The sequence below is a fragment of the Serinus canaria genome, chromosome 15, assembly GCF_022539315.1.
Source record: "Serinus canaria isolate serCan28SL12 chromosome 15, serCan2020, whole genome shotgun sequence".
In the NCBI taxonomy this organism is placed as follows: domain Eukaryota; kingdom Metazoa; phylum Chordata; class Aves; order Passeriformes; family Fringillidae; genus Serinus; species Serinus canaria.
Genome location: NC_066329.1, coordinates 5,646,248 through 5,664,559, shown reverse-complemented (window position 1 = coordinate 5,664,559; position 18,312 = coordinate 5,646,248). Strand labels below are relative to the sequence as shown.

General features: G+C 42.7%; 1 protein-coding gene across 3 annotated transcripts in view; it reads left to right on the top strand.

Annotated features, from left to right (window-relative positions):
* Positions 1 to 9,262: 9,262 nt before the first annotated feature.
* The window catches only part of CLTCL1 (clathrin heavy chain like 1), a 34,591-nt gene continuing 25,541 nt past the window's right edge, over positions 9,263 to 18,312 (top strand). For all 3 annotated transcript variants that reach the window (XM_009092328.4, XM_018916527.3, XM_018916528.3), the window contains exons 1-2: positions 9,263 to 9,417; positions 17,600 to 17,807. In XM_009092328.4, coding sequence (XP_009090576.1) covers positions 9,376 to 9,417; positions 17,600 to 17,807 — 250 coding nt within the window. In that variant the 5' untranslated portion in view covers positions 9,263 to 9,375. The remainder of the gene's footprint in view (positions 9,418 to 17,599; positions 17,808 to 18,312) is intronic.

Genomic DNA, 18,312 nt, shown 5'->3' with positions numbered 1-18,312 from the left:
TTTACTGCATGAATACTTGATCTTGACCCTTTTGAATGGCTTTCTGTTGAGCTGGATTTCAGCTGCTTGTTGAGCACTTGTCTGAGAAAGACTTTCATCCTTGCAGCCAAAGGTGGAGGGAGGGAAGCTCGTTCAGAGGAATCCCATGTACCCGACTGCTGTAGCATTTCCAGCTTTGGATTCCTGGAGCTGTTTTCTTTTCCAATCTCCACAAGCTAAACAAACAACTTTTTTTTTCAATCACCTGCTTTACTAATCGGTGTTTGAAATGCAATATTGAGGCCTTACTCTCCACTCAAGCCAGCTGTGCTGGGTTTACAGTGGCAGCCTGCCAGGAGCCCAAGGGCTTCACCTGTGCCCAAGTGAGGTAGGGTGAAGAGCACAACCAAAGCAGCTCTTCTGTGGGACACAGCTTCACACTGCTGATTTCCATGTGTTACTGGACACCAGCAGCTACTGGCAATGACAGAGCAGTGGGGTCTGGGTGCATTAAACAGCAAGACATTGGAGCCTTAAATTAGAAAGGTACTTATTTAGGAAATAGGTGTGTATTTATGTTGAGCTCCACATTAAAACCATTAAGTTTCCTTGTATCTTTGCAGTAGGGCACATGCAGATGTACTGCAGAGTCAGCCTGGCTACCCCAGTAGATCTCCAGGGAATGTCTTTGCTTCCCCACATGTCTCAGGTGTCAGGGTTATGAAGCTGATTCCTGTGAGAACAATTTTCGTTTGTTATTTGAGAGAATCATTAATTCCAAGATACTCTTCCCTGGAGTAGTGATAAATAAAGGCATTAGATAACATTTCAAGGTACATTTGTTAAGCCTCTACCACCTTTTTGGTACCTGCCCAAAAGTATAAAATGAGAAATCAAGAGAAGGAAAAGAACTTCTGATGAGTCTCAGACGCTCTGCTGCCCAATTGCTCAGTCAGCTGTAGGCCATGTAGTACAACATGATGTAGTTTTATTTTAACTCTCATCAACTGCTCTGCTGTTTTAGTACCTCTGTAGTACGGAATGACTGGAAGATTGCCAAGTAAGGGGAAGTCTGTGTGTGAACAGCCGGGAGGGATAATACATAAATCTGCTGGAAAGAGGCAATTAAAGGCAGCATTGAGATAGAATGAAAAATAGACAATATTGAGCCTCATCAGAAATAGCAACATAAACAGCAGCTACTGTACTGTGAAGTGAACTTTGCTGTAAATAACTGCATTTTACAGAAAACAGATGGATTATGAAGTCTGTGAGCAGACTTACAGAAAGCAGTTTGGTCTTCAGGAACACATCCACATTGATGTTTGGCATGTCCTCCTGGCCCAAAGGGACAAAAGGTGGCTTCTTCCTGCTGTTGTATCTATGGAGTCCAGAGGGGAGCGGCAAAGTAGGATTACATGCAAGCCAAGGAGAGCTGAAAATAATTCTGCATATCATATGTAACTATGAATGGAGATGACAGAGGAAGTGATATCTGAGATCAGCAGTGTAATAGATGCTGCCTTGTTGTTTTGTAACCCAGCAGCTGAGGAGGTAACACACGAGTGAAAAGGTCTAACACACAGGTCTCTGGTTAGGCAGGACTTCAGAAAGCCCTGCCTAACCAGACCTTGCCCACAGCTCACCATGACCTTGGCATCATCAGCCCATCCAACCACATCATTTTTTGACATGAGTGGGTGGACTGGGAAAGGACAGACCGTTCCAAAATGTTTATGTCACAAATGAGAGTGGATTCAGGCTGTGTTTTAATCCTATGGCCTAGATTTGACCACCCTTGTTCTAGAATTGATCAAAAAGTTCCCTGTATTCTACTATTTATTCTGCTATTTTGCTGCCTTTGTGAAAAGGAGTATGACCAGTCACAGCCCAGACATAGAAAATCAAGCTCCTGTTTGCAGACACAGATCTGGCAATATGCATTAACTGAACATAGTTCTTGCATCAGGCAACATATCATGTGCTGTCTCAGTCACATTATGAGCTAGAAGAGAAATATGCACATATTTAAAGATCTTTGGGGCCCATGAAAGTGCTTATTTCTTAACACTAAACATGTTTCTTTCAATTCTTTACTTTGCCTCTTCCAGCCTGACCAAAGAAACAAAAGAAGAGCTGCATATTATTAACATGTTTCAGTCTTCATTATAAGGGTAGAAACACACAAAGATGACTCACTTTTGGTGTGCTGTAGCTCGAGCCTTACTCCATCCAGAATTTTAAGCACTGGACTCTGGTTGAGTTGGAGCAAATGACTCGTACAGAGCTAAGATGAAAGAGGGAAAATTCTGGCACTGGAGGTAGAAATCATCCCTTTGCTTCCTGGATGCAGTATGGCTTGGTATAGAAAGAAGGAGGCAACTAAAAGCTACTCCATAACAACCTTCATACATTCTTTTTGAAATTAGTACTTAATTAGATCACATTTTTTCCATTATAAGGACCAAAAATCTGCAAAGAAACATGACAACAAAATGCTAAACAAATTATTTAGCTAGCACTTCGTATGCTTCCCCTTTCATTTTTTGTGTTAGCTTAAGATACACTACATATCAGGAACAGCACAGTTTGCCAAAAATATGATGTAATTTTTTATGTTTCAGGGCATCCTTCAGGCCTTTAGAAAAGTAGAAAGTACCAAATACTCTTTAAATTCAGGAAGATCTTTCAAAAAAGATTAATTATACTCAAAAAGACAGCATTGTGAATTCCCTCTGGTGCTTGTTAAGGCCTCTGCACAGGTTTTCTCCCTTTTTTCAACATCCCTCACACAAGTAGCATCAGTTACACTGAAAGCTCTGGCATAAAGGGGCACGGCTGTCTTCATCTCGTGTCATCTAAATTCACTCTAGTGACAGGGTTGCAAAGTGCTTATGTATTGCTTCTGCCTTTTAGGCACCGAGCACTAGTAGGAATTTTTTTTTAGGTAGACATTTCATTATGAGAACTTCCAGCTTGTAAGCCTGTGCTTGCCTACATTTTATTACAGCTCAGCCATCTTGTTTGTTGTCAATAATCTAAAAGGTAGTAGATGTGTGATTTTTCAACCTCTCTGGGAAATATCTTTGTCTTGTGTTTGTATCTTGAATATTCTAGTTGAGACTGAAGTTCCAGAAAAGCCAGTCTGTCACATTCAGGTCATACATGTCATTGGGAAGCAAGAAATGCAGAGAATGTCCATTAAAACCTGTTCCATAAACACCTCCAGACAGAGAAAGCCAGGAGTGAATAAAAAAATGAGAGTGACTTTTATCTTCAGCATCCTGAAGTCCTATAAGCGGATAGAAAAAAAAACCCAGGGCCTTTGTGTTATATAAAACAGCATTACATGGTCTAACAAAAACCTGCTTTTGAAGGAGAGAACACAGTTCAAAAAATAATAGTGGTTTTGGGAGAGGATTTTTGAACCTATATTTAAAGCTAATGCAAAGGTACAGATTCCTATAAAAGCAGGAATTTGGGGATAAGGAAAGGGAACAAAAAGATTTCATGAACAATAAAACTAATTCAAGAAGGTACTGTCCTTGGTCGAAGATTTTTTTTTTCCCTCACGATTTGCACTGACTGCTCCATAAATTTGCCAGTAAAAGCTGAATTCCCACTTCAGCCATTCCTTCTAAATAAAAGTCTCTCCATTTTGGCTGCCTGTTTTCATGAAACTTGCTGGAATCCAGTATCTTTGAGCTCATTCCTCTCTATCACATATGGTTGAATTTGGCCAATGGTCTCAAAACTGACTGTGGTAAACATAGCAAAAGCACACACATAAAGACTTCTTCCTTCTGAGGAGGGGGGAAATTCTCAATGATGACTTTATAGAGTACTTCTTTCCAGGAGTAGGAGAATGGGAAATAAATCGTAAATACCCTTCAGAAAATAAAAGTTCTGTTTACCATCCCTATGGTTTACCAGTGTATTCTCAAATGTAATTTGGTTTCTGCTTTTCTTGGCTTCATTCTCTTTCCTGGATAATATAATAATGTCAAGAAAATGAACATTGAGGTTTTCCCTCTGAATGGTCTATTTCAAAGGAAATAGCTAAAAGGCTCTAATAGTCAATATATTCAGCATTTCTCAAATCACCCTATTAATCTGCAATTGGACAATACTGGCCTGGCTGTAGGACACTCGTGATAACCAGACGACCACTTCAGGTCCTTTCCAGCCCTTTTTCATTCCCTATTTATGCACACTGGCTCGTTCTGTTCCTAAATAGTAATTAAGGATCACATCCTTTAGGCTAAAATTTTGCTTGGTCTATATACAAACATAGCTTGGTTTCTGTTATTCCAAACCTAGTGAAACTAGCAAGAGATGCAAACTGGATTTATTTGAGCTACCTCATTCTTGCCATTGCTCATACTTTCAAACAACACATTCACTCTCTACCTGCTTGATGAATGAGCTGCCAGAGAAAACACTCTGGAGGAATTCAGCTTCTAAAAAGGTTGATGTAGGATGCAGCCCTGGTGCATTTGTCAGGATTTTGAAGACAGACGTTGACTCCCCTGCCCTTTATCCAGCTTTGCGTCACTGACCACTACACCCCTGGTTTTACAAGGCTGGGCTGGAGGAGTTGCCATTTCAGCTAAGAAACTGCCATGCAAGGAATTCAGCACCTGTGTTGCAGAGCCTGAACAGCAGTGCCCAGGGAGGAGCAAACAACTCTGCAAATGCACAGAGAGCATCGATGCTGGCATTCTGTTCATGAACAGAAATGGCTTCTTCAAACAGAATGCTCCTGGAAGGCAAGAGAAGCATATTGTTTGCACATTGCAGGTAAATTGTGTATCACCATGGCATCCTCTGTGGGGAAACTAAAGACCTCCAGCCTGCACTGCTTTAGACACTCCTGTTCATTCTGACATTAAATGCCATCAGATTCTGCTGATGGAGATGATGGAGAGATGGAGATGACAATCTCCAGCAGAGCTTTCAATGTGCAGGGAATACAGGATGGAGTCTCACATACTGAAGTAAATTCATAAAGTGATACGTCAAGAGTAAAATCCACCACAACAGGACTGTCTTGAAATGCTAAGCATGTATGACACCATTCTCTTGTCAAAGAATGAATTAGACATCAAATACTTACATATTAAATGACATAATCTTTACATTTCAAATTACTCCTTCAAAAACATCACAATTTTTACCAGCTTGATCTCAGGAGCTTGCACAATGACTTACAAAAACCACAGAAGAAACTCATCCAGAGCCTCAGAGTGCTTTGTATGACCCAGAGTTATGCATTCTGTAAGAACAGATGGAAAAGTATAACTGAATTCCAGGCCAAAAGAGCATTATTTGAATGGAGCTTTGCAGTAGAATGAAGGACTGTGGGACATGTACGAGGAGTCAGTTCTGGAAGGGAGACAGTGATAGAAGACAGTTCTTGACTCAGCACCAAGAAGTTTGCTGGAAGGAGAGAGAACAGACAGAGGGAAGGAAAGGGGCAGACTCTGCCGCCTCCAGGAGACAAGCTGGAAAGGAGTCCAAGGAGCAAGGGTGTGGTTTGAAAAACAAGGAGTACAATTTCAAACTGGATTCTCAAGCAAACAGAGCAGTCAGTGAGGGCCTTAAGATGCATGAAATCCAAATTTTCTCCACGAGAGACCAAATCAGAACTTTATGAGTTGTTGTGACACTCTGTCATTGCTGCACTAAAACATCTTTGTGCTGTGACTGCTGATTCAGCATTCTTAAGGTTTGCATTTATCTGTTAGGCAAAACGTTGATGCTCTGACAGTGCCAGGCAGCACTCAGCTGAGAGCAGATGTGGATCAACATCCTGAGTTCAGTGCTTTGCCACATGCAGCAGCTCTCCAGCAGTTTGCAGTGATCGTGCAAGTCCAACCCACAGATTCCTTGTTTCTTGGAGATGCAATTTGAGGAACACTCCAAGTGTTTGGGTGTTCCCACTCACACAGGTCTCCTGTAGTGGATGCTTTCTCATACAGGCCAGAAGACGTGCCAGTGACATTTTTACCTTCTTGAATTAAAACAGAAAAGTGGCCAAACATTTGGAAATTGAACACTTGTGTAGTTAACCAGTGATTTGAAAGGATGTTGTTGAGCAAGAACCTGAGAGAAACATTTAAGAGAAATGCACATTGCTTTTTCAATGAGACTTCCTTGGCTGATTCTGTGGGAAGAAGACTGGGAACATACATATAACATTTTTCCATGTAAATAACAGCCCCTCCAAGACAAGAATGTAGCTCTTCTCAAACACTGGAAAAAGAGCATCGGGCTGCCATCCATAGGATGAGCCAGAAACCCAAATATTTGGATGAGATCAGCTTCTGAAAAAAATAGAGAAACATTTACCAGGAGCTTTTCCATTTGCATTGTTAAAGGATTGCTAGGGATTACACGCTTCTCAGCTGCTGAGTGCTGTGGCTCTGCCTCGTATAAAGGAGCAGGGGAGTAGCAGTCAGCTAATCACAGGGGCACTAAAACAGCAAATCATTAGAGGCCTTTTGCATTCCACTTTAACAGACCATAGACTGTAGGAAAAATACCTTAAATAAGGCTAGTAGTGCCTTTTCATTGAGAGACCCCCAAACTAAATATAGAAAACAAGGTTAAAAGGCTCAGTTAAAACATCCATGCACACAGCTGACAGTACAGAGGTCAATTTCTTTAGCTGTGGAAGCTCAGCAGGCTGCAGAGTGGAGAAAAGGTGACAAAATATTTACCTATTTTTTTTATTTGTGCCAAAATGTCCAACACATTCAGCTCACTCTTCAGAGCCAATCACACTTGCAAAGAATCCAACCCTTGGGATCAGCAAAGCCAGGTCTTGTAAAGGACAGATATTTAAACACAGCAGTGCAAGGAAGGTACAAATGAGAAAGACATCAGTAGACAGAAGTGTGGCAAAGCACTTTTACATAAAGTGAGATACTTTTTTTACTACAGAAATTATGGGATGTTGTAATTAGAATTTGGCCAGCTGGGAGTGGGCATGAAGGATTATATTATTAAAATTAGAGTGAAGAAATAACACAGACCTTTAATTTTAATTATACTTTAAAAGAGCCTCAGTTTCCTTAGCCAGTGATCTTTCTAGCTCAAGGCAGCAGTCGAGTGCCAGACTACTAAGATTGCACACAGTACACAGTGACTTTTGAGCATTTGTAATTCTTAATAAAAATATTTCAGAGACAAATATGTTGCTTCTTTGTCACAATTTTCTTTAAAATATTAATAAAATAAAAATATATCTAACTATGTACACTACTTAAGAGGTACTACTTAACTTGTACAATTAATGATGAAAATATGTGGGTTTTTATTTTTTTGTTACTGTTTTTTTTATTTTAAGAGATAGATATAAATTAGCAAAAACAGGTAGAGCTCCTGATGTAATTAATTAGCATCCATAAAGTGAATGTGAGGGAGGGAAGTTGACAGAACACACTCACTGTACCAAAATGGGCTGGTGACAGATATGTCCTGATGTCCCACTGGTAGTCTGTCTCTGCAGCACTGCTGACTTGCCCTCATTTAGAAACTCATAACCCACCAAAATTAAACTGCAACTAACAAACCTACAGAGCAGATGCTACTCAAACCCCTTTGGACCACATAAAGGTTGTCTCCACTTTACCTCCAGTTTTTCTTCATTCTTTTGAGAGACCAGACCATGGTGCATAACCCAAATCCTGAGTCCGCTGGGAAGAGCTACAGATCCCAGATTTCTGCAGGGATGGGGCTTTAGCAGCACCTCATTCCTACCTACCCGTTCAATGGGCTGTTCAGTGTTTCCTCAGTCCCACTGCAGACCATTCTTCACCAAGGGATCCCCATGGCTGCAGCCTGTGACTGTGTGTGCCAGGAGGAACCTAGGTGTCTCAGCAAGCCATGCCTATTATCTCTTTGGAAACTTAACCCAGTTTTGGTAATTCCCATGTATTAAAAATGAATCAGGTTAAGTGAAAATAATGAGATTTTAAATTGTAATGTATATGAACTTGTTTTAATCTGCCTCTGGTTTTAAGTCCTCAGGGGTCCTTTGTTCAGCTTTATATTAGAGATTGTCCTGTAATCTTGTGTTTCCCAGAGCTGAACTCTCTGGGAAAATGTGAACAATACAATGCTCTGGATAAAAGTGCTGGAGCCAGTACCACTGCAGCTGTTTCCACCTCAAAGGATTACTGTAATTTAGGAGAAGTATAATAGCACTAACATTAACTTCACCACCCTCATCTAATGCTAATAAACTGACTAGGAGGGAGAGTAAAAAAAAAAAAAAAAAAGGGTTGGTGAATCCTTCACTTCTCAGTTACTGAAGAACTTCCAACTCACAATGTCAACTCTTGGGGAAGGCGCCCTATTTCTATATAGAAATTGAACAGGGCAGAACAGCTGGATGGTTTTCATAGCTGCTAACTGGTCATAAACCCCCGCACCTACCTCTGGGCATTACTGCAGGGAGCAAAGCCCACATGGTGCTAAGATAAGTCGGTGGGTGGTGGGCCAAGAGCAACCATCTGACCCTGCCAGAACCCAGTGCTTCTGGGACAGACAAGGAGAAGTGCCCCTCTTTGGCACAGCCAGACACTACGGCAGGTGCCAGGCAGGCGGCTCCCGGCTTCCAGTGCCCACCAGGCAGGTTCTGGGTGGTCCCCGTCTTAGTCCTCGCCTCCGGCGGGAGTCCAGGAGCGCTGAGGGGAACGTCGCCCCTGCACCGCCGCGCGGCTGTAGGCAGGGGAAGGAAGAAACCCTCAGGGCCGGTGGCAGGGTGGGCCGAGAGGGACCTAGGGGGACGGTGGGAGGATGGGTCGGGAGGAGCCCCGGGGGATCGGGTAGGTCAGGGGGCAGCCCCGGGGTGTCGGGGTGAGGAGGGGTCAGGAGGAGCCCCGGCCCGCGGTGAGGGTCGGCCGGGGGCAGCGCCAGAGGGAGCCGGGGAGGGGGCCGCGTCATGTGAGCGTGTGTGGCAGTAGCGGAAGGATACCTGCACTCTGACAACCCCTCCCGCCCCTCTCCGCTGGCCGTAGCCGCGGCGGGGACCACCCGCTCCTCACAGCCCCATCCCCAGCCGGTGCCCTCAGCAGGAGTGAGATAGCGGGGTTGAGGAAGGCGGGAGGACAAGGGCGGGCGAGAGGCGGTGGCGATGGGCGGAGGAAGAAGCGCCACAGGGAGGGACTATTTGAGGAGACCCTGGCAGGCTGGTGAGGTGCGGAGTGATCCCGGCGAGTGAGCGGCCCCGCACTAAGGCCGAGGAGGGCGGCGGGCGCGCCGGGCGCCATCCCAGCAAGGGCTCCGCGCCTGCGCTGCTTCCGCCGCCGTGAGGGGAGCACCGGCGGCCGCCCCGCTTCACCGCCCGCCCCTGCTCCGTGCCCCTGCCCCAGGGGCTTGCCCCCAGCCATGGCCCAGATACTGCCCATTCGCTTCCAGGAGCACTTCCAGGTAAGCACAGGGGGGCAGCAGAAAAGGCATGGGGTTGGGGTCCCCCTCTTCTGCCTCACCCCATCTTTGGGGGGGGGGGGGCCTGCCTAGGCGGGCCGGGGGAGCGCTGAGGGCGGGGAGAGGGGGCCAGGCCGCGGGGGGACCTTCTCCGTCCCCTCCTTCCTTCCCTGCGGAGCGCGGCCGCCGTCCCGCTGCGCGCCGCGGAAGCCATGCGGGGCCGAGCCCGCCCCCGGTGCGGACTCTGAGCTGCCGCTTCTGCTCATCCATCCATCCATCCGTCCGTCCATCCATCCTTCCATCCCCGGAGTTGCGTCCCCGCGGCGTGCGGAGCGGCCGCGATTTGTGCAGAGTCACTCGTCGCCTGAGGGACCTCCCGCTCCAGGGAGGGGGCGGCGCCGCGCCGGAGCCGCGCTGTTCGCCCCGGGCACCGCGGGTGCTCTCCCGCCTCGGCTTGGGGGGACGCCGCAGTCTTGAAGGCGGATTGTGGTCTTTCCCTTTCACCCAAGCGACCATCAGCCTCTGGATCGCGAAGGTTCCTGGGAACCTCTTTTTGTGCAGCTGTGAGGAAATTGCTGAGATGAAGTGCAAGAAACCATTTGGACTTGGAAGCTGCACAGCCACTGTCCCTCCTTCCAAACATAACAATATTAAAAGAATCCTCCCCTAAAATGACATGGTTCTGTTCTTAATATCCTGTGAAAACCATAACGCCAGCATTGGAAAAAGATCCCTGGCTAATGGATGCAGTGCAGACAAACCGGTTTATGTGTTTCCTTGTGACCTGGTGGTAAGGGAGGATTGTAAATGGAGTGAGAGAACAGCAGTCTCTGAACGTGCAGTTTGAGGCAGGAATTAAAGGAATTTGCTAAATGAATGAGAGAACAGGAAGTGGACTTGGCAAGTCATCCTTCTGTCGCTGTACCGCCCCTTTCTGTCAAATCAGGCATCCATTTCAAAATACGAACTAGGTATCGTCCCCCAGTGTGGACTGCATGCCACTCTGGGCATTTCAGCTTGGGAAATGGCTATGGCCACTTCAGCTCCCTTTGGAATGTATTTTTTTTCTTAACTGGAAGAACTGTCCTGGTGACCCTAGAAGGAGCTCTAGCCAGAAAAAAAAAACAGTAATTAGAGTGAATTCCAGAAATATCTAATCTCTCTGTCCAAGGGAGGAGACAAACCTATGTCCCTTGAGTTTTCATGGGTTAGGAGAGTTTAACATGGTGAAGAATTCTACCACCCCCTCCCTGCCAGTGTCCACTATAGCAGTTATTATAGTAATCTCAAATAGGTTCATAAGAGCTGCAGAACAGCTGTCTGAGTGAGAAACTTGGGATCAAAGTGATTTTGTTGTCAGAGTCTTTTTAGAGAGCATATAGTTCTTACCATTTAAAACTGACAAGCATAACCAATCCTGCTGATTGTGTTTGATCTATACAATAGCAATGTGAGGACATACCACTTAATATGCAAGAGGTGTCCTGTGCTTTGCATGTTAAATGACTGTTTCTGTGATTACCATTGTTGTGTGTCTTGCAACACTGCTAATATCAGCATTGTGCTACCTCAGGTTTGGGTGAGGGGCCTGCCCACCTGCTTTTCAAGGGTTTTGTACTGAAGTCATGCTCTATTTTTTGCTCTTAAGCAATTTGATCTTATTGAAAAGGCTAAACCTGTGCTTGAGTTACTTTTTCTCAGCATGAAAGCTGCATGGAGGAGCAGGGAGAACCCAGGGGTGTTCATGTAGGAACAAACTTCTTCAGCATTCACTCTTTCCTGCTTCTACCCCAGGCTGAGTGCAGAAGTCCTAAAGCAGTACTCTGCTAAAGTCAAACTGAAATCAGTAGGAGCTGGGAGTAGGCATGCAGTAGCCTCCTCATGCTGCTTTTGCAGTTGTCCCTACATGGTGGGATAAATAGGGAGGGAAAATGGAAGGAATGTAGGATATCATAGTGTTTGCTCTGGCTGGATATCTGCAGTACAGTTACATCAGCTCTAACTCACTGGATGTTGTAAACTTGAATCAAAAGTCATGAATTAATGTTACATGGTGCTTGTTGTCTGGTAGAGAATTTGTGAAAACATTAGGCCTTCTTTTCATAATACTACACTGTCACATATTTAGCCTTATCAGATTAATCTCTCTCCCCTCCCCCCCCACATTCCTTTCAAGTAATTGTCTTGACTATGGTTAAATTATCATATTTTAAATTAATATGATAAATCTACTGTGCTGCTTTATGATAAAGCCAAAAAAGTTAAAATTCCATGTAATTGTTGTGTGTTTCAGTGATCCCAAGTTGTAAGATCTTTCTGTGCCTTAATTCAATCTATGTACTGTTTCTACCTGTAGCCTTTTTAATTAATACAGCTGTAAGTGATTAGAATATCAGTTAGTGCTATAATTAATTCCAAGTTCAGCTGTTGCTGATGAAACATTATTTCCCTTAACTTCAGTGTCTTCCCGAGGTAATTGTATGTACTTTACTAAAAGAAGAACTGAACCGTGCAGAAAGTGCTCTCCAGAGAAGCTAAACATAAGTTGCAGTGCTAAATACTGAATGCTTCTCTCCCACTCTCTCTTGCTGGAAGTGGATAAATGGTAGTGTGAAGTGAAACGGGGATCTTGGTCCATGTAGAATTGGAGGAGTGCTAGGGATCAAGCAGACTGTTTACATTCTTTGTGCAGCTCATTTGTCTTATGTCGATCATCCTTCTAACTGTAGTAGCTCCAAGCCTGTGCAGGAGGAGTAACTGCCAGTCACAGGGCACGTTAAATTTGAAGTTGTTACAGCTTATGTGTTCAAGTTGTGTGTGAGCTGGAAGATAGAGAATAGTTGCAGTGAAAAAAAGATATCCAGGTCTTGATGTGGTAGAAGGAATTCAGTCTGTTTGTTTAGCTACATTTAATGGAATTGAACAGTTATTTTTAGATATGAACTCTGTCACTATGAGTCTTCACAAATTCATAAAGAACTTTCATCTTGCTCATTTTTTCCCCAGAGGATATTGGAATTTAAGTTCCATAGCAAGGGAGGGGAATAAGACAAGGACTTAATTTGTATCTGTCTGGTGACTGCCCAGCTGCAGCAGTGCATACTATGCCAAGTAGTGAGTTACTCGTGCATACACAAGTTACTATGCTGCAGTGAGTTACTTGTGCATGCTACTTAAGCTAATGTGATTTAATCAGGTTCTTAACTCCAGCATTTCTGTTGGAGCAGTGAATTATAAATTATTTACCAGATTGAGCTCTTCAAGAGAATTGTAGTTTATAATCGAAGTGCAGTAAAAGACCAAATATACTTGTTGATAGACTGGAAGCAGTACTACTAGAATCCAGTGAACAAAGTGTTCCTGATCTAAAATTAAACTTTTCCTTCACTTAGTCATTGCTTTTGTCTCTTTGTGCCTCTGAGCTTTTTTCTCACTAGCAAAAATCTTCAGTTGTCTATGGGGAAAACTGTTGCTTAAGCAAGATCTCGGGTTCCAAGATTGGAGCCATCATCCCTTCAATGCACAGGCACATAGTTCTGCTGCCTGTTCAGTAACTGATACAGCCTCTTGAGCACAGCCAGCTACTGTGAGAAAACTTGTGTACGTGATATGCTCTCAATATGTAAGTGCTGCACATCTTGGTGCAGCACTGACAAGCTAAAATATCCTAGTTTAAGCATAAAGGATGTAGATTGATTTCCATAATTTTCAAGACAAAAACATTTTCTGTTTGGATAGTCTGACTTGTCTTATTAAGAATTACTATCTGTTGTGCAATAGGTATGACTGAGCTGGATGGTTTTCATAAGTTTGCTTTGGCTGGACATGTGCACTTAAGAAGCACTCAGGAATATTTGCAAGCTGTAAGAGACTTTTTAGATTGGTATTCAAAAGGTAGGGCTAAATATTATGGCTTGATTCAGCTATTCAGTGAAGAGCTTAAGTTTGCTCATTGGATTCAGAAGTGCCCTGCACATGGTAGTGATAATTCATTTGATAGATGATCCAGTCCTCATCACAAACATAACAGAAATAGATTTTTGTGTAGGGAGTTACTGTCAATGTAGATGAAAGCCTAATTGCAGCTGCAGCTCCGACCACTGGTCTTGCATGCTTTAGGTCTCACATACTTCCTTGGTGTCCCTCAGCTGTCAAACTGCGAACTATAGCAGGAGATGAGGTGAGGGTGAGCAGTTGAGCGGGAATGCCCGACAATTACATGCACATCTTTACTGGGGATGATTAGAGCTTTATGTAGTAACATGAGTAAGAGTTATGGGAAACTATTACTGCATTCTTGGTTTCTATTACATTTAAAAAGATGTGTGCTTACAGAGCTTTTAGCAGGCAGTTTTTATTTGGGTGCACACAGCCTCTGTCCAAGTCTTACTCTTTTCTAATGGCCTTAGGAACAATAGTTGATCACTTCTAACAAGTATTTATGCTAGAATTATGTGGCATGAAGCTGAATTGGGATACTTACACTAAACTCTGAAGATATACTAAATTCACTGAGTTCTGACTCCAGCATTTAAGTAATGGTAGGTCCCAAGTACTGGAGTGTCAGTATTTGACAGTCAGGCTTAGAGAAACAGACTTAGTTTGAAGACTAGAGGTGTTGGTATCTGAGTTGGTCTGTGCTGGCTCAACCTGGATTGCTGCACTCCACAGTAAGGGAAATGCATTAGGATGCTCAATATTTAGTAAAAGACATCTTGACTTAATTTCTTAGCAAATGGTACAATGCTGGTAAAGAACAGAGAAAGACTAAATGTCATATTAATAATGGTCTTTCATCCTGAATATCTTTGTGTCTTCATTCATGTTGAGAAACAAATAATACATGTCAGTAAGTTCTCAATATCCATGAAATGCTTGAAGGTCTTACGGTATCTAATCCACTCTGTAGTAGTATTAGATACCTATGAAGCAAAAAAACCTTGTTTATCTGGTTCATTCAGCCTGATAATGAAAATGGTTCTATGCTCTGTGTGTAGCTAATGGTGTTAGGGCAGGAGAGCCATTAGGCTGTTACCTGTGGAACAGAATGTTGCCCTTTCCCCTACAGCAAGATTTGCTGTAACCTACATGGGGCTGCTTGGTAGGGCTTAACTGGATTACCCAAAGTAAAGTGTGGGTGAAATCATGAAAATTATGGTAAATGGAATCATGAAAATCATAATAAATACATCTGGAATGACTGTGTAGCGGTGAATCTTTATTTTCAGAAGAAAACAGTCTGAGAGAGGGTACTGCTGGCCTAAGAAGCTTAATAAAAAATGAAAATTTAGTAGTAATTGAGAGGCCTGTTTACTCCTTTATGAAAATAAACTGAAAAATTGCTAATTAATATATATAAACGTCAGTAATGACCTGTAGTATCTTCACCTGAGGCCTTTTAAGATGCATAGCTAAGTGCTTGCTGCCTCCTGTAATAAAGTTACAGTAATTTTATTCTTGAGGAAGGTGCTTTGGAACAACGTTGTTCGGTTCATCATGGAAGATTTGTCCCATCCAGGGTAAAAGTGATGCTGGCTGTTGTACTTTATTTGATGGTAGAGGGATTCTGCTCATATTCTTCTGTATAGTCAGTAATAAATATGCCTTACAGTGCCTCATGTTTCTCAGGAGGATACATACCATTCCCCTAATGGTAGGAACAGTCTTCAGTGTTAAACTGTGAAGTGTTGTCTTCATTGACTGAGGCTTGCAGTATTCACCTGACCATCCTTTAGGGAGTACTGGCATTTAGCCTTTGAAAGATGTGACAGGTTTCCCTAATAATAATGATGGCAGTGATACTCAAGCAGAATGTAGCATAACCTTTTCTGAAGCCTTTGCTAAAATTTATCATATGTTAAAGCAGAAAATTTTAATACCAGAGTGTGATGCAAAATCGTACTTGTCTTAGTAAAGATACCCAAAATGTTTTCTTCAACAGGGAGCAGTCTTTGAAGTGAATAATGGTGGGTTTAAAGCTGAACTTCAAGGAAATGCCTCAAGGTTCTCACTTTGCAAAATGAGTGTCCAGGGGCTGTCTCTTGAAGAGTAGGTCAGACTGAAGCACACTAATTGAGAAGAGACCTTGAAAAAGCTGTGTTTCTGCTTCAATACTCTGGAAATACATCTGAATTTGGATTAATTAATCAAGTTAGGAACTTAGCTGTGCTGCAGTTAAATCTCTTGACTACTCTTGTGACTCTTAATGAGTATCTTAAAATGGACTGTACTCTGGTGGCAGATGGACTCCGAACATACTCAACATCAGAGTGCTTAAGTGTCAAATATGTGAGCATGTAGTTTGTGGCAATATGTGGACATTGTCTGGTGTAGAGCAAGCAAGCAAGAACGGTGGAATTAAGAGCCTATCGTTTATTCTTCTATTGTTCAAGGTCACAGAAGTTGATGGAGGTACAGCTTGCACGTTTATTGGGTGCTAAAACATTGTGTGTTATATATGAAAGGTACATAGGTTGTCTTGGTATGAAAACTTCTTTCCTTCCTGACACAGAAGCATATATTAGCCACCTACCTGTTAGATTTGTTTTCAAAACTCTGGGTACAAGCATGATCTGATGACCTTGTGCCTATGCTTTGATTCTCTTTTGGAATGAATGGCACCTGCTGAAGTTTACTGTTGTGTATTAAGTATTTACCCCTGAAGTGAGTTAGCTGAGTGGCTCTCAATTCTGCTGAGAAACACTTATGGGAATGAGTAAATGTCTTTTTATGCATTTGTACATTTGGCTTATATTACATTACTGAAAGTTGAGTCTGTTGAGATTAGCAATTACTGAGCTGAATAGCTCTTCATTAGTCAGCTCAACAGAAAACAAACAATTCCTGAGGCATTCTTGGACATAGTCCCGACACATCACACTTAGAGGTATCTCTGTTACATACGCAATTTATGATTTAGTGAGTAGCATTACAGAATCTGTAACAAGCCATGATCACCCAGCTCAAACACTCTAAAACAGTGTTTGTGATGCCATCGTGGGACTTCTTGCCCAAGGGATTTAGTCTATTGTGTGAGCCTACTGGTGGTAGGTATCAAAGGAGCATAATGACTCAGTGATGCTGGTGGTAGACTCTATTCTGTCTCCTTGAGGGCAGTAATTTTTCACTTGCAGTGCACTGAAAAGCAGTATAGGTTAATCCTTTGAGAAGCTTCAGTGAAGCTGATGCAGTTCCTGTGCTTGAAAATCATCACTTTGGGGCATAAAGCAGATGCTCAGGCTTGTTACAGATATATGAGGTGCAGCTTACAGATGTACCAAACCTGGCTGTGCTGCATAGGTAAATCTGATTTACTGTGGACCAATGCAACAGTGATATTTGTTCACTACCACCTCCTCCTGTTAACTGAATTTGAGAGTGAATGGGAATAAAGTTAACACAAAAGGATGAAAATTATATATATACATAGCCATCTTGTAGCGAAGTCTGTTTGGCGGCTCAGAATGACTCCAGGTTACAATTAGAGTAACTACTTTGTTTTTACTGTTGTGTGGTTGAGCACAAGTTATGCTGGAAGGGGTCTGCATCACAACCCTTGCCTGTGTTGTTGAGTCTAATGGCATGACATCTTGGGCAAGGAGAGATTAAAGGATTGTTTAACACATCTTTCTTACCTTTCACTGGTAAGAATTAGGTATTCTGTGAAGTAAGATGAACAAATCAACTTATAGGCCAACTGAGACCTGTTGTTTAGACTTCCTTGTACGCTGTTGCTAGGAGGGTGTTGCATAAGGGTAATTGATTCTTTCTGTACTGCCCTCTGATGCTGAACATCATCATTCTGAATGACATTCAACACTTAAGTTTTGAACATCAAATTTACCAGTCTTGCTAAAACTGGAATAGTGGTGCTACTGCTGGTGTAGTCTTTATCACGTTACTAGAACCAGGTTAAGTAATAAACACATAAGTTAAAACTCCTTTTAGTTTGCATCAATTATACAACTTCAGAATGTTTTTAGGATCTGAATGCTGACAGTTGTGTAGTTCTTTGCCTGTGGAACAAAGAGACTCAGAAGATAAATCAGAGTTCAGTAGTGTACACTCTAGTCAGAGAAACTTGTCAGTCTTGCATTTCCTTCTGGAGGAGATTTTAGATATAGAGGCTTGAGTTAGACCTTCAGCATGGGAAGGATAGTAAAGTACTCTTCTCTTGTCTTTCTAGCTCCAAAATTTGGGCATTAATCCAGCAAATATTGGATTCAGCACCCTAACAATGGAGTCTGACAAGTTCATCTGCATAAGGGAGAAAGTAGGGGAGCAGGCACAAGTAGTGATCATTGACATGAGTGATCCAACAACACCCATCAGACGTCCAATTTCTGCAGAAAGTGCCATCATGAATCCAGCCTCTAAAGTAATAGCGCTCAAAGGTGAGTCACCCTTTATGTTTGCAGTATGAAAACTACTGTTTAGCTGTATTACTTATTAATGCTTTTAAACTTTATGTAAACCTTCTAAGAAGAATGTATATGAGGATAAGAATTCTCGCCTGAACTTGCATGCTGTATTTTTGGTAGTAGATCTTTCAGTAATCTATGGATGATTTGCCTCCAAGTGGATTTGGTCCAAGTGAGTTGCTTGGACCTGGTACTGCAGCCTCCTATCCTCACTGAGGACCGGGTCAACATCTGGTATACTTTCCCTTTAAACAGGTATTGTAAACATAATGGACACTTGTATAGATCAATAGGGGTGTAAAGCCATATTTTCTGCCCTGTCCTGGCCCTTTCTTGTAGCTCTGAAGTTTTTACTAGATCTGACAAAAATGTCATAAGGATGGCCAGTAAATGTAAAAGTCTGAACATAAAAAACATGTTAAGTTTGACAGTCATGAGGTCTTGAAGCTAGAAGATCTTTGCTTACTGCTACCTGTGG